At 41.1% G+C, this 16,014-nt stretch overlaps 1 protein-coding gene across 1 annotated transcript in view; it reads right to left on the reverse strand.

Moving 5' to 3' along the window:
* spon1b (spondin 1b) overlaps positions 1–16,014 on the reverse strand; it is a 99,333-nt gene that overhangs the window by 64,116 nt on the left and 19,203 nt on the right. The window contains exon 3 of the mRNA XM_086028986.1: positions 4,715–4,848. Coding sequence (XP_085885112.1) covers positions 4,715–4,848 — 134 coding nt within the window. The remainder of the gene's footprint in view (positions 1–4,714; positions 4,849–16,014) is intronic.

The raw sequence follows: 16,014 nt of genomic DNA on the forward strand, positions 1-16,014 counted from the left end.
CACACCTTTTCAAGACCCATTTTAGCCAAGAGGTTCATGGTCAAGTAAAGTCAAGTAAATGTGGTTTGTAATGAAGAAAGAAGCGAAATGCAGCGACATAAAATCCATCCATCCATTATCGATACCGCTTATCCTCACAAGGGTCGCAGGGCGTGCTGGAGCCTATCCCAGCTGTCTTCGGGCAGTAGGCGGGGGACACCCTGAATTGGTTGCCAACCAATCGCAGGGCACACAGAGACAAACATCCGCACTCAAAATCACACCTAGGGGCAATTTAGAGTGTCCAATCAATTTACCATGCATGTTTTCGGAATGTGGGAAGAAACCGGAGTACCCGGAGGAAACCCACGCAGGCACGGGGAGAACATGCAAACTCCACACAGGGAGGCCGGAGCCGGGATCGAACCCACGACCGCTGAACTATGAGGCGGACGTGCTAACCAGTCTTCCACCGTGCCGCCACATAAAATCCATTTCAAGAAATACAAACAAATACCACAGGAGTCACCTTGCACTGCAAATTGCCTTTAAGAACTCAGTGACTGCTCTTGCCAAGATTGAGACTCAACCAATTATAGCTGCTAAAATAACTTCAAATCAGTCTGCAACCTGGTTGAATGCAGATATCTTAAGTTATGATATTACTGTCCTTTGTTAGTGCACACCTAATTTTTGGTCTGATTGACCTATAATGGATTTGAAAAACAGCATTTCACCTTTTTCACTGCCTGCTCTAAACAGTTTTTCTTTCCCAGATGGATTTATGAAGCAATCCATCTGGCACGTCAGGTTACCACTGCAGTGCTCGGGGGTCTGATAATCAGAAAATATGAGAAACTAAAATCCACTAGTTCCGCTGTCACACCAGATTCATATGAATGATAGCTGCAGGAACAAATCTGTTTTCATATAATAATCCAAATGTTTGACATTTTCTAAGTGTGATTGTCATACTAGTTAGAAAAGTACAAATGTTTAAAGAATGGGGATTGGCATTTACAATGGAACTGGCTTTTTGTTGTAAAGCGCAGAAGCATATTGGACCTATGGATGTGCTGTACATATATGCACAGTTTAAATGTTGACACATTGCTTTTGCAACCTTAAATGTTGTACATCTACTGAAGTCTCTTGTCAGCTTTCTACAGGTTAAAATGTATCTTGTCTAAGGAAGATTGACCTTTATTAAGTAAAAACGCATGATCCTGGAACTAGATGGTTGGTTGAAGTTGGTTGACAGAAACTTTAACGGAAGACCATTTAAATTGATACGATTACTATTTGGTCTGGCCGGACAAAAAGGAGGAGAGACGGACAGCGGAAGGGTACCCAGGCTGCAGACGGATGGTGATAAACGGACTGGGAATTTTTTGTAAAATGCCAAGCTCTGCTAAATAGTATACACTGAATACATTTTTACAGTTCTATAACATTAATATTATTTTTTTAATCACAGCTCCCAATTACATGATTTATTTATTTATTTATTATTCCGAAAATGCAATGCTTCAGGGCGGCACGGTGGAAGACTGGTTAGCACGTCCGCCTCACAGTTCAGAGGTCGTGGGTTCGATCCCGGCTCCGGCCTCCCTGTGTGGAGTTTGCATGTTCTCCCCGTGCCTGCGTGGGTTTTCTCCGGGCACTCCGGTTTCCTCCCACATTCCAAAAACATGCAAGGTAAGTTGATTGGATACTCTAAATTGCCCCTAGGTGTGATTGTGAGTGCGGATGTTTGTCTCTGTGTGCCCTGCGATTGGCTGGCAACCAGTTCAGGGTGTCCCCCGCCTACTGCCCAAAGACAGCTGGGATAGGCTCCAGCACGCCCCGCGACCCTTGTGAGGAGAAGCGGTTCAGATAATGGATGGATGGCAATGCTTCAGATTAAAATTATTATTTTAACATATTGTTTTTGTGGTTCAACCACAACCCTAATAAGACAAGTAGTTTCGAAACTAGATGGACTGTTTTTTTTTTTTAACCAAAGGGAAGATTATATTTACTTCGTAGAGCATTTTAACAGATAAGTAAATACAATTCTTTTGGACAATGTGTTCTTGGTTGTATAATTGCAGTGAGTTTGAAACAGCAGGAGTTGGCAGCATCCTAAAAAGTATAATCCTACTAGTCTGTTTCGCCGATGAAACAGCCAGTGACAGAAGGGTTTACTGGAGCACTATTAAGGAGTTTGCTTTTAAAGCCTCCAGGAATAATTTGAGACATTTGTTGGACTGGAGACACACAGTCTCTCCAGCCCAGAGAGAAACACACAAGACAAGTTACAGTAACGCGTTGATGTAAAATGAGTGTTCCCTGGGTGCAGTCTAGGTCTTTTTTTTTCTTCTAAAGTTTAGTGTGAAAATGTGTCTGGGTTGACGTTTCTTCAATAAATGCTCCCCATACTTAATGGGAGCGCAGATGTGCTACAAAGGACATACTTCCTGTTTATAATTAATGGGATTTAAAAGACTTTGCTATGGGGAAAAATCCATCAAGTTTAAAAGTTAAATTGACAGCCAAGTTAAAGAAGAGTTAGAGGAAGTGGGACAGAAGTTGTTGTATGGTGTTATGCTGAATCTTTATCTTCCTGTTGATGGGGGGTGGTGACAGTAATTGGAGGTAAATTTGCATAGCAGATGTGCCTTTTTGCAGAGCAAGATTTATTGTAACAAACACTGAGATTGATTTATGCCATCTGTCATAGAGAAAACAGCAGGTAAATTAAAACTAACAGCTGGGAGTGTAAAGGCATGTTCGTGCATCTCTCTCAGCTGTGGGAGAGTCATGGAAGGTATTTCCCTCTGGAATTTAGGTGAGGAGATGAAAACCACACTGATGAGAAAAGCTACAGTTGTGAATGATGACAGAGAAAGACAGACAATGGAAAGGCAGTTTAACATATGAAAGTGAACACAGATGTGTTTCCTCTCCCATTTTATGTATTATTGAAATAATGTTGTTTTTTGTGGCTTTGCAAATGAAACTCTGAAGCAGCAAAAACACAAATAGTATTCGGGCCCTATTTTGGTCGACTTGGCTCTGTGTAAAAATGGGCGTAACTGAATTTTCGTGCAGGCACAAGTCTCTTCTCCCATCTTCGGGGCTGTGTTGGGCCTCTCTGGGCGTTACGGTGCACAGAATTGCATCGCCCCTGACACATCCATCAATTTGCTAAGAGAAAATAGTCTGTGCTCGGCGTAAGAATGGGCACATCTTAATTTTAATGCAGGGGCAATGGTCTAGTTCACTGTGTTTTAGATTTGGTAGACGCGCTACGCCTCTCTGGGCATTTCTGCCACACCCCCGGTACATCTGCAAATTTGGTTACAAAAAGTAGACTACATTTTAGACTACCTAAAAGCACGTCTAACTCTGCACAGGTGATGTAATGCAATTTTGTTGTACTTGATGGAGGGGCAGAAAATCTGATTCGGCACTCCGTGACAGGGTTGTCAAATCCAGGTCCAGAAAGCAAAAACCCTGCCACAGTTTGGCTTTAGCCAAAGGTGCCTTTACTCATCCGACAGGTAAACAAGCACCTGTGGCTGAAGCCATAATGGGCTCCATCGTCCGTAAACAGAAGGAATTCTGAACCAGCAGGACTCTTCCAAAGCTGACTGACTGTCTAAATTGAGCAATTGGGGGAGAAGGGAAGAAGAGTCAAGCGGGTGACCAGGAACCATCACTACAGCGCTCTATCAATCAGGCCTGTATGGTATAGTAGCCAGACGGAAGCCACTTCTTAGTAAAAGGCACATGGCAACCCGCTTGGAGCCTGAAGTACTCTCAGACTGTGGGAAAGAAAATGTTCTGGTCTGATGAGACAAATATTGGAACTCTTTGGCGTGAATGCCAAGTGTCATGTTTGGAGGAAACCAGCCACCACAGCCATCACCTGACCAATACCATCCATATAGACAAGCATGTTGGTGGCAGCGTCATGCTGTGGGGTTGTTTTTCAACCGAAGGAATGGAGAGACTAGTCAGTATTGAGGCAAAGATGAATGTGGCAATGTGCAGAGACATCCTGGATGAAAACCTGCTCCAGATTGCGCAGGACTTGCACTTAAATGTTCTTGCAACTGTACAGCAATATGTGGTACAGTTCAGGTAAGTTGTTGGACAGAGTTTGTCCTCCCTGTCCCTGCTTCTGTTTTAAGGTTGCCATCAATACGAATGTGAGTCAAACATGAGGTGCTGACAAAAGAAAACAGGCTAAAAAGTGGGGATGCTATTTACGCTCCAAGTTTTCAGAGATGAATATGCCATTATGAAGGGAAAATACAAAATGAGGGACAATTTAGGTGAGACAATTTGAATTGCACATTCAATTACTGCTTACTCTGTAAATTAGGAGTTAGTGGAATAGCAGCACAAGCGACTAATGAAAGTATCCATCATTAATTAATTCAAAATTCAATTCCTCTTCATATTAATGGCCAAATGCCAGACTGTTAGGCACTATAGACGGCAAAGTCAACCTGGTACATCAGAGTTAACTCCCCTCTTAAAGCCACCAAATTACAGTATACTGTACACATTTTTACTATGAGAATTTTCTCATAAATAGGGTGATGGGAGCATAGAAATGTAACATTGTATATGCTAAAGTTCATGCTGGAATTCTCAAATTGAAAATGTCATCTTGTTGGTGGTTGTGATAGCATTTCGGGCAAAAACAAAACATTTATTTATTTAATTTAACAAAACAACCTACTTGAGTATGACACAACCACTCCCAGTAGGTGGCGCTGTCCAATAAACCTGTATCCTGGTGCGTCTGCGAGGTGTGCTTTCTGTCACTGCCGGGGGACAGTTGGTCATGAACTGTGTGTCCTCTTCATCAATGATCTAAAAAAACGGAAAAGACAAATTACAGTACTGCGATTATCTATCAGATGGAAAGCCAATGCATTTTATCATAATGTAAAATGATGTTATCCGAAAAAACTTCCTTTGAATTGATGAGATAAGAAGTGTCCAAAATATCAAGGTAAACGTGCATTTATTGAAGATGTCATAACTGCCATCTCCCCATGTCATCAATGACTGTAGGAATGTGAAGGTTGAATGTGAACGAAGGTTCCAGCATTATCACATTGCCCAATGCAGATTTGCGATACATCGTTGAATATTACTTTCATCCAATCATCCACAGTCCATGATTGCTTTGCTTTAGCCCACTGTACCCTTGTTTTTTCTGTTAAGTGTTAAGGACTGCTTGCGTTTGAGTTTTCGATATGCAAATCCCATTTCCTTTAGGCGATTTCTTACAGGTGGGCCACAGATGTTGGCTTCAGTTTCACCTGACATCTCTCATGTTGAAGACATGATTCATGTCAATCCACTTTGGTGCAAGAGCTTTCCAAGGTGTGAGGGCTGTTATTCAACTGCTGATTTTTTGGAAATGAAAATTATGAGCTGATTTCATATTTATTTCCTCAGAAATGAATGATTCTATTATTTTTCCCTCTCCTTGCACCCCCACAAAAATATGGCTGACAACAACAACTCTCTTTCTTGCTGTTTTTAGACTTTCACATAGCCAGAAGAGTGGCATTTTGTGGAACATGCGGGCTTGACTTGACTAACACTTGAGAATTTAAATACAGCAGCAAGCTGTTCTGTAAATTGTGGTATCTAGTAAAGATGCATTTTTGTCGGGGTGTAGGTAGAGCTTGTTAGAAAACCACGTTTTAGTAGTAGAAACGGGCGGAGTCATTATATTAAGTAACTTGCAGTTGCACTGGATAGCCACAGATTAAAGGCACTCAGTACTTACAGTATAGTGGGGGATGGCCAAGTCATGCCAGAAAGCCCAAGAACGTCACTGGGCTTCGGCTCGGGATTCTGTATTTTTACATGGTGATGGTGCAGATGCACTCGAGTGTACAAACTGACGTGTCTTGATTTTCATGCTGGTGCAAGCCTTGTTTCGTCTGTTAGGGATTTTGGCAGAACACTGCTCCATGGTGGGTGTTCTGCCGAACCCGGGGTGTTTCCTTTGCTCGGCGTACCTCACAATTGGTGACTGACAATCATCTATGTAACGCTTCTTGGAACCGCATCTAAGTTCTGCTGCAGGTAGCGCAATGTGACTTGGGTGAATTCGATCAGCGCACAGGAAAACAAATTCTGAGCTCCGCGGACTTGACAGCGAGAAATTGATTAATAGAACACAGTTATTATTATTATTATTGTTATTATTATCTTTATGGACGGCATGGTTGACTGGTTAGCACGTCGGCCTCACAGTGCCAGGTCATGGGTTCGGATACGGCCCTGGCCTTCCTGTTTGGAGTTTGTATGTTCTCCCCGTGTCTGCGTGGGTTTCCTCCAGGTAGTCCGGTTTCCTCCCACATTGCAAAAACATGCATGTTAGGTAGGGGTGGGCGATATGACAATGTTAGATCTTTAAGGACTTTAACATGTTGATGATCTCATAAAGCCAAAAGATCGTTTGATCGTCTACAGGGCACATTCTATACAGTTTTGCTCTATGGCGGCTCAAAGCCGCTGACGCATACCCGACCAACCAATCACAACCCGCATAGTGTCCCATACGTGACACTCCTCGCCTCCCTGTTTGTTTGTATAGCGGTAAACAATAGCGAAAAGTCACCACGAAGCAGAGTTGGTCCCGAAAAGAAACTCCACATCCACAGTGTCGATTTGGTTTGGCTTTTCCTCGGAGGAGAAAGCGCAAACCAGTTATATGCAAAGTTTGCAGAGACTCGGTTCGTACGCCAGATGGCAACACGACAGACCTGTTTAATCACTTGCGCAGACAGCACCCCAAAAACTACGCCGACAGCCAAAGCAAATGGAGATCACACACATGGGAAGCAGAGGCAGCCGCTACCTCCAAGCTACCACTACCCACGGTAACAGTCATTTAACAAGGGCACTCCATATGAAAAAACAAGCAAGCGGTGTAAAGAAGTAACTGAGGCAGTGACATATTACCTTGCTGAAGACATGATTCCAATTAAAACAGTGGAAAATGAGGGGTTTAAAAGACTCTTCAAAGTACTAGACCTGCAAGCAGTGTAAAGAAGTAACTGAGGCAGTGACATATTACCTTGCTGAAGACATGATTCCAATTAAAACAGTGGAAAACGAGGGGTTTAAAAGACACTTCCAAGTACTAGACCTGCGTTACGAGCTGTGTTTTTATGTTTTACATTATATTACCTTTTATGTTTACATTCACTGCATATTTTGATCAAAATTGGCACTATAGTAGTATTATTATGATTAAATATATTTCTAAATCATCCCACTGGCTGAGCACAGCTATGGGATACCGGGGGTGAGTGGTTATTACACGGACATGAACGATAAGAGGTGACAACATCATCTGCCTATGCAGGTCTGCTTGCAGTTCCTTATGAACGTACTTCACACTCCTCAAGCACCTGCATTGACTTGGGCAAGTTAGTTTCTTCTTCCGCTATGTTAAGGACTGCACCTCTCGCACACCATTTTAAAGGGACTAAAAAGAGCTGCTTTGAGTGTTGGCGAATGTAGTCAGCTGTGTTCACGCCTACAACGGCGCAAAGCGCCCTTTTTTTAATTGTGCCAAGCTACATGACTCTTCAAAAAAAAGTAAATCTAAATTTTTCATAGTCTCACATTTACCGTGACTGTCAGGCAGACAACAACCTATATACCATTTTTTAAAATTAAATCAAATATCAGGAACAGGTTACTAGAAATGACATTTTAAGCACTTTTGTCTGATGTAAAATTGTAATATATTTATGGAATGGTGATGTTTTATCTATACCAGTAGTCAACATATCATTATCTGCTCATAAATTAAGAAAAAAGTAAGTTTATGAGTGATGTAAGTCACCATTCTCAATTTGTTCCCTTTGTTTTCCCTTTTTTCTGTTTGTTTTGTTCAGTAAGGCCAAAGAGAAGCTGGCGTGAAAGTTCATTGTGTATACATATTTAAGTTGCGATGTAAAGTTTTGTATATTCTAGAGACTTCTCTCCAAGTCTGTGTGGTCGTTGAAGCTTTTTAAAGGATATACAGACACTCAGAGACTGACACAAACGTTCCACGGCCAACTGCGCACATCACACAAATGTCCACAAAGGACACGAAGAGTATTATGTCACTGAAAACTTTCTCTCCTTTGTCATTTTCCTTCTTTTACCATGAAAACAAAGCCACAAACTAAGAGCCCTCCTCTGTAACACACAAAAAGACGTGCACATACAAATGCACAATGTGTATATAGCATGGAAATCTGGAAACACACATTCAGGCAAACGTAAACATGGTCCTGGATTTCAGTGTTGACCTCCCTATGCCTCTCTATTCAATCCATTGCTTTACTTTGTGTCGCTCAGCCTGAAGCCGTGTCAGTCAAAAGTAGGCACAAACAAGGGGCTAAAAGGCATTCGAAGAGGGACAAAGTGAGCTGAGGAGCGTGAAGACGGACAAGGAAGAGTTGCAGGCAGCAAAGGAGTGAGAAATGCACAAGAGGAGAATTCGATTGAAAGTGAAGTAAGAAAAACAAAAGCAAGCATTCTGACAAAAATTGAAATGAGAGACAATATATACAGTATATGGAATGATTTTGGATTGTGAATAATTGTGTTGAAAGGGAATTTGATTTTCTCGTTTAGAATGCTACTCTTGAGGCAATGGATACACAACGCTTTTTACTACTGAGCAACAACCCTCAAACGGTGCCTTAATTTAGACCTAATAAACATCAAGAGGACAAGGAAAAAGTTACATTTGGAACACTAACATTTTGATTGAGGAATAAAAAAGCTTAATTTTGTCTTCCCATATAAACCTGCAACACTGACCATTGGAAAGTTGAAAAAGAATGAGGATAAATACTTGTGCATCCATCCTGTCAACTTTGTTACTTGTGGGGCTGGTGGTATAGCTGCGAGAGTAACTGTCACATGCAGCCTACTTACTTTCAGAAGATAAGATTAACAACTATAAAGCATGTAACTGGGCCACAGAGAGGAAAACGTCTCTTCTACAAGGTTAGCAGATTTTCTGTAAATGTTGACATGGTTAAGCAAAATTACTTTCTTGTTTTCTATGTCTCTACATATACCTGTGCAATATTATACAATACACCTATATCTATATAGTGCATTTCATAACAGCTACAGCTGTAACAAAGCACTTTACATAACAACAACAAAACAGCAATAACATACAAGTGAAAGCAATAAATGAAAACACAAATGACTATATACAGTAGACACTGTGGAGGGCTGAAACATGGGCTAAAGAAGAAACCACAACGTTTTCGTGCAGATGCAACTTTTGAAAGAGACATATGTAAAACATACTTTTTAATTGCTTGTATCCAGTTAGATGGGTCTCTGGGATGTCTTCCATTAAACAACCAAGCGAATAGTAGTACTCAAATAGTAGTACTGTTATTTTCCTACAGTATTGCTGAAAATGTCTGTGTGAGTGAGCCATCTGAATGAAATTATGTCGTCACAAATTGGCTGATTTACGTAAAGGCACCAAGTTTGCCCATCCTCCTTTCATGCGAAGATGAGTCATTTCCATGACACAACTGGTCCACATTGTCACTGAAGACACTGAAGTGGTGTTTTCAAATTTCTACTCACTGTAGGTGAAAATTGCCTACCACATAAAAGTCAAAGCACAATTGAAGTACCAACACAATAAGGACCACAAGAAAGCCAAAGGCAGGCATGACATGATATTGCTTCCACTGTTTCTGTCATAGCTGCTTCATTTAAGCCTTTGGGTTGCAAGCTTTTTTACCTCCTCTAAATCGAGCCCCCAGTGAATCACACGCCAGGAAATGAAGAGTGTGGGTTCGATTCCCGGTCAATGCCCAATTCACAATTGTCTTGTGATTGACTGGCATTCAGTCTCGGGTGTAATCCACTTCCATTCTACCTCTGCTGGGACAGACTCCAGCTTCCTCTACAACACTGAGCAGGATAAGCAGTATGGAAAATGGATAGTTGGAAGCATGGACGAAAGGTTCTTGCATAAATAGGCTTCTTTATGAGGACAAGTCAAACCAATGAATGGAAAAGGTGACATGTTGATAAGTGTGAAACTCAAAAAAATAAATGAAAATAAATTAAAAAGGCAAGTTAACAGCTGACCCTCACTCTGGAGTCATGAACATATTTTGTTGTTGCAGTCAGAGATCAGATTTTGTTGGAATGTTTTTTCAGGTCTCAAGGCCATAAGGCCAACTAACAATTTACAAAACAACTACTTACTCAATGTGTGTTTGTTTTATCTTTCAAGAAGGTATCGAATGTAAAGAAAGACTCACACAAGTCGATCTAATTTTCTCGTCAGTTCTCTTTACCATCTCTGAAGTTCAGGAATCATACAATGATCAAATCTGGGCACCTTTTCCATCGTCGCAAATGCTCTCAGACAGGCGAGGGCAGAAAAGGGGCCCGGTCTAACACGCAGCTCTCACATTTACAGGTATACTGTTTTCAAAATCTAAACATAATGTGGGCTGGTCTCCTCCCTGGCTGGCCGTGTCTGTAGGGCTGATCCCCTCCAGCTTGGTCAGATCAGGGCACACCGACTCTAACACTTTTAGCTGATTATGCAATGTCCGTAAATGTGTAATTGACATATTGGTTTTTGGTTAACTTGTTGGCTAATATCTAGCCATTCATATAGATTTAGATCCTTCAATATCAATGAGGATGTACTATAAAAGCAAAGGCAGACTCTGAGGATGTGAATAGAATGATCTGAAAGGTGTCTGCACACATATCATTATATGATGATAATTAGGGTGCATATCGCTGACGTCGGGCCAAAACCTCATAAGCCACATTTTGGTGGATTTAATATTTTTTCAAAAACCTATACTGTTGGTCAGTCCGCACACATGGGTGTTAGTTATTTTCACACATTGTTGACCAATGTAAAGTATTGAAAATGGCTTCCTCTCTTTCACAATGCAACGCTAATGATTGAACAAACTTGGCATTTTTGGGCTCCCCAGAAATTTTTGAAGGTACTAAGGTTTTGGCCCGACGTCAGCGATATGAAAAATATATTGAGTGAGTAAACACATTTCCAAAAGCCTACAAGGGAGTTCTCAGACCTGTCTGTTTTTGTCAAACCTAACCAGGAAATCCGTTTCCCTGCCTGATTTTGAATAAGCAACCAGCTTGTAAAAAATGTTAGACATCCAGATGGGCAAAGTTTTCCAAATCATCAGACTGCATCCCACAGAAGCGGAGTCATTGCCAAACTCCTGATACTTGTAGGCAGATACGAATGTGTGACAGACTGAAGTTCAGACAGAAAAGAGATGCAGATTGAGAAAGAAGTGGGGGAGGTGTGGGAGACTGGCAAAGGAGCGTTTGTTTTCACTGCAGAGGCTGGCATGTCTGTGTGTGTCCACGGTTTGTCTATCTCAGTCTCTCTCAGTCTCTCGCTCTCTGTTGGGACGGTAAACACAGAGGCTTCAGAGTGCCTGCACAAGCAAACTCAGACCTTGTTCAAACACTAACACAAACACACACATACACACCATCACACACAAAGAAGCAAAGCTGGAGGCAAAAACAAGGCTCGAACGCACACCCAAGATCCCAGGAGAAAACAGATAAGAATGAAACGTTGCACAAGGGTGTGTGCTTGTGTTGTTACTGTAGGTGTAAACACAATGCATCTTCATAATCAAATCAAAAGCATTGACATAGGGTTGAAATTGAATCCATGAAAAAAAAAATTCTTGAAATGAAGCTTTCCAGAGTAAAAGCACAGGGAGAGACGCAAACAGATTGAAATGTTACATCGACAATTTAGGATGAGCTGACTTAAAAGTAACAAAGTCTCGATGAAGACCTTGGGGTAATGGAATTTTGCCTTGAGCTTTCCATCAACCAAAGCCCTGCATTTAGTGCAAAATTCGGAAAAAGGAAATCCGGACTTCACCAGTATTGCATGGTGGCGCCACAATGAATTTTATGCTTTACCCAACCAAAGCAAGGCTGTAACATTCTTCAAACAGTTTTTTTAAATCAAGCAAATTTCGCTCTCTAAGCCACACCCTTGAAATGCAAGCTGATCGATTACAGCACAGCACAGAACAGGCTGACAGATTATTTGATTTATCTGTGCTCTTTTCAAAGGTAATTATTTCTTAATGCATTGTGAACTGCTTGTACACACATCATCCCGAGAAGTTGAAGGGATGTCAAATAGCCAAAATCTAACCATAAAACTAACAGTAAATGCAGGATCTTTGCACCGTCATTTCACTCCCCGAAGAATCATCAGACACACCTTTGTCTGCTTCAAGGTATGTAATAATTAGGGATGTGCGCGACTAGTCGTTTAACCGATTAACCGTCTATGATTTATTAAACGTTTTGTATTTTACTAGTCGGTTAAACGCGGCATTAAGTATCACGCATCTTGTTCCACACGCCTCTGCCTCGGCCTCTGTAAACATGCTGAGCACCAAGAGAGAGAATTGCTCCCTCCCCCCCTAAAAAATCCTATTTTTTTGTGTGTAAGGGTTCATATTATATTAAAAATGCGACCTCTGTCTTGTCTGCTGTATGAACACATGCGTTGTCAAAGTGGCCCGCCTGCGCAGAAGAAGAGATGACGTCACACCCGACGTTGTGTTTGCGGAAGTAAATGTGGTCCAGCGTGTCGGGGCATTCAAGCGTTTAGGTAGCAGGTAGAAATAAATACAGTATTTGGGGGAAATTATGATGAGAGGCTTTATTATCTCATTTCATGGAGACATCACTATGACGTCACGTCATAACTGTGCGTAAAAAATCTATCTATCTGAGCCGTGGCTGAATTACTACGATCGCCATAAATGTCCACTTTATGCTTCATGTTTAAAGGTGGGTTAAATTAAAGTAAAATATAAAGTCAATAGTGTTACTCTAAACAACTTTGCAGATTCGATTCCCCTGCTGTCAGCACTTTCCCTCTGCCTGCAGAGCGCATCTTGGGCTCCGGATGACGGCAATGTCGGATATATGCGACCTGGCCGTTGAGACATACGCATTGGAAAAGATCGGATACGTATCCGATCTAGGACCACATGTAAAAGCGGCCCGGGTCGCATTTGAAAAAATCAGAATTGAGCCGTTCAGACTGTCATAACAAAAATCAGATACAGGTTGCATATTGGCAAAAAAATCCAATCTGCGGTGTGAACCTAGCCTAACATGGTGCTAGCGAATGAGATCCTGCTGGACTGGGAGTCGGTACCATTACTCATTACATTATTCATAATAAATATCATGCATTGCATTGCAAAATGTATCAGAACTGTATTTCTCTTTCAATTTTTCATCTTTATTCAGTCAGTTGTTGTTACATCAATAGAATTTAAATCAACAAACTTTCCTGAATGTTTGGTCTAAAATAGCCCCTAAAGACACACAACATTTGCATTTTAAACTTTGAATTCAATATGTATTAAAATTCAACTTTTCTTCCTCATAGACTAGTCGACTAGTCGCAAATAAAATTTGAGACTAGTCGGCGGGCAAATAAGTCGAAATTCCCATCCCTAGAAATAATATATAGTAATTAATAAATAACTGTCTTCAGAATCTAAACATAATGTGAGCTGTCCTTCTCCCTGGCTGGCCGTGTCTGTAGGGCTGATCCTCTCCAGCATGGTCAGATCAGAGCACGCTGACTCTAACACTTTTAACTGATTATGCGATGTCCGTAAGTGTGCCAATTGCCAAATTGGTTTTTGGTTAACCTGTTGGCTAATATAAAGCTATTCATACAGATTTAGATCCTTCAATGGCCTTTCACCATTGTTTTGTTATCTAGCATTTGTTAGCTAAGAAAACATCCTACAAACATTAAATAGCAAAGAGTGCTTAAAACATTTTATTGTTGATGTTTATTGGCAAATTGCTTTTTTATATTTTCAGCTCTACACATTTCATGTTAGATTCTACACCAGGGGTTACCAACCTTTTGAAACGGAGAGCTACTTCTTGGGGACGGATTAATGCGAAGGGATACCAGTTTTGATAAACACTTCACAAATAATACCTTTGGTTCAATTACACTTATATATGATTATTAATGTTATTCATTTATATGAATACATGGATTATGTTCATGATTTCTCTCAATTAGGAAACAGATAAATATCATATGCAACACTTTATTCCTATAAATCTCCGCCAGTGTTTACATTTTACTTTTTCAACATTACTAGAAAATCACAATCTCCCATCCCTGGTGAACTATCTTTCCAACAGGCACACGGCCTACTCATGAGGTCCTTGGGGACTACCTGGTGCCAACAGCACCACATTGGTGAGCCCTGTTCGACACAAATACTACCTGCTTGTCATCATTATTGGAGGTATTTTAGTGCCCCGAGCCATTTCCTTACAGTTAGCAATTTAAATTCTCTCATCTCTTATGAGTTTTCCATTTGTGCTAGTGCGTACACAGCAGGCTGCAGTCTCTCTTATATGGGGAACAGTTATGGAGTAAGATAGCTGTCAAAAAGGCATATGCGTGATTATTAATAGTAATCATTTGTGAGTACAAATTAAAATTAGGGATGTCCCAATCAGGTTTTATGACACCGATACCAATCATGCATGAGTGAGATCGGCCGATACCGATACCGATTCCGATCACATGGAATATCTGTATATTTTTCCATTTATTTATGGTGACTGCTATTATGCAATGCAATATTATCTGAAAAAACAGCCATATTATTGCCGTAATTTTGACAAAAATCTATATATATTTTCAAAAGCATGAATAAATACAAAACCGTTGCTGGCACAATACAACTATTACTCAGTCACAAAGATAACTGAAAAACTTAAATTTACCAGCTTTTAGTAACACAGTTTTTGACAGATCAGCAGTATAAATAATCAGCAGTCTCAAAAGACTTAATTATGCAAAAAGTCAAATAAATAACATGCCACCTAAACGTTGCATGGTTCAGAATATAATCAAAGAAGATAAAATAGTCACATGCAGGCTTCACTTCAATAAACTATTCAAAGAGTTCCTAAATCGAAACGACTCAGGAACTATATTGTCTTGTGCATAGACAAACTATCTTATGCATTTGTCAACGAGAAAAAAGTCATTGTTAATCTTTTTATGAATTATAAAATGATATAGTGGGTCTGTTGCCCACAAGTGACCTACAATGCCTGTGGCAATAATGCCACTTATACTGCGCTGTGTCCGCCTTGACTTAATTCAATGCAGTGAGCCTCGTAAAAACTCCCAATTGCTTGTTCTTCAAATGACGGATTAAGTTGGCTGTGTTGAAACTTTTGGCCATGCTCGCCGCGCGAGGTACCTTTTCAGGGCACATACAGTATTACAAGATGCAAACTCCACACACACAGCAGACAATGCTATGTTCACACCAACTGCGGTGGTCGGAATATTCGATCAAAGCCTTTTATTGCCGATCAAAACATCCGATCACCCGCAGCTCATGCTTCGCAGCCTTGTGTTGCGTCCCTCCCCTCTGCTAGCAGCGGAGGCGCGGCTGCATTAGAGAGCCTTTCTGGTGGCGCGTTTCAATTGGAGTCAATGTAGCTCGCGTGGGCGGGCGCGGTTGCGTGCAGGGCGGCACAAGTGATGCTTTTGGATGGAGGGACGTCGTCGCGTATTAAACAAATCAACTTGCCATTTCGTCTCACGGAAGCCAAGCATGAGCTGCGGCTGATCGGATGTTTTGATAGGCAATAAAAGGCTTTGATCGAATATTCCGATAACGTAATTTTTCACGAAAATCGGCCGAAGATGATCGGTGCCCGATCAATCGTAGCATCCCTCATTAAAATTGTGAGGGTTTGACTTCTTTTCTTGTGAGTACGAATAAAAACTGTGAGTGCATTGTTTTGTGATTACGACTCTATGAATCTTCACTACGCACGAATTGCTAGCTGAGGATACGAATCACTTTGTGAGAGGACGAATCTGCACAACATGCAAATTAGGATGACGTCACGCAGGCC

Source organism: Filicampus tigris, chromosome 4 (assembly GCF_054856515.1).
Source record: "Filicampus tigris isolate MCC_2025a chromosome 4, RoL_Ftig_1.0, whole genome shotgun sequence".
Classification (NCBI taxonomy): domain Eukaryota; kingdom Metazoa; phylum Chordata; class Actinopteri; order Syngnathiformes; family Syngnathidae; genus Filicampus; species Filicampus tigris.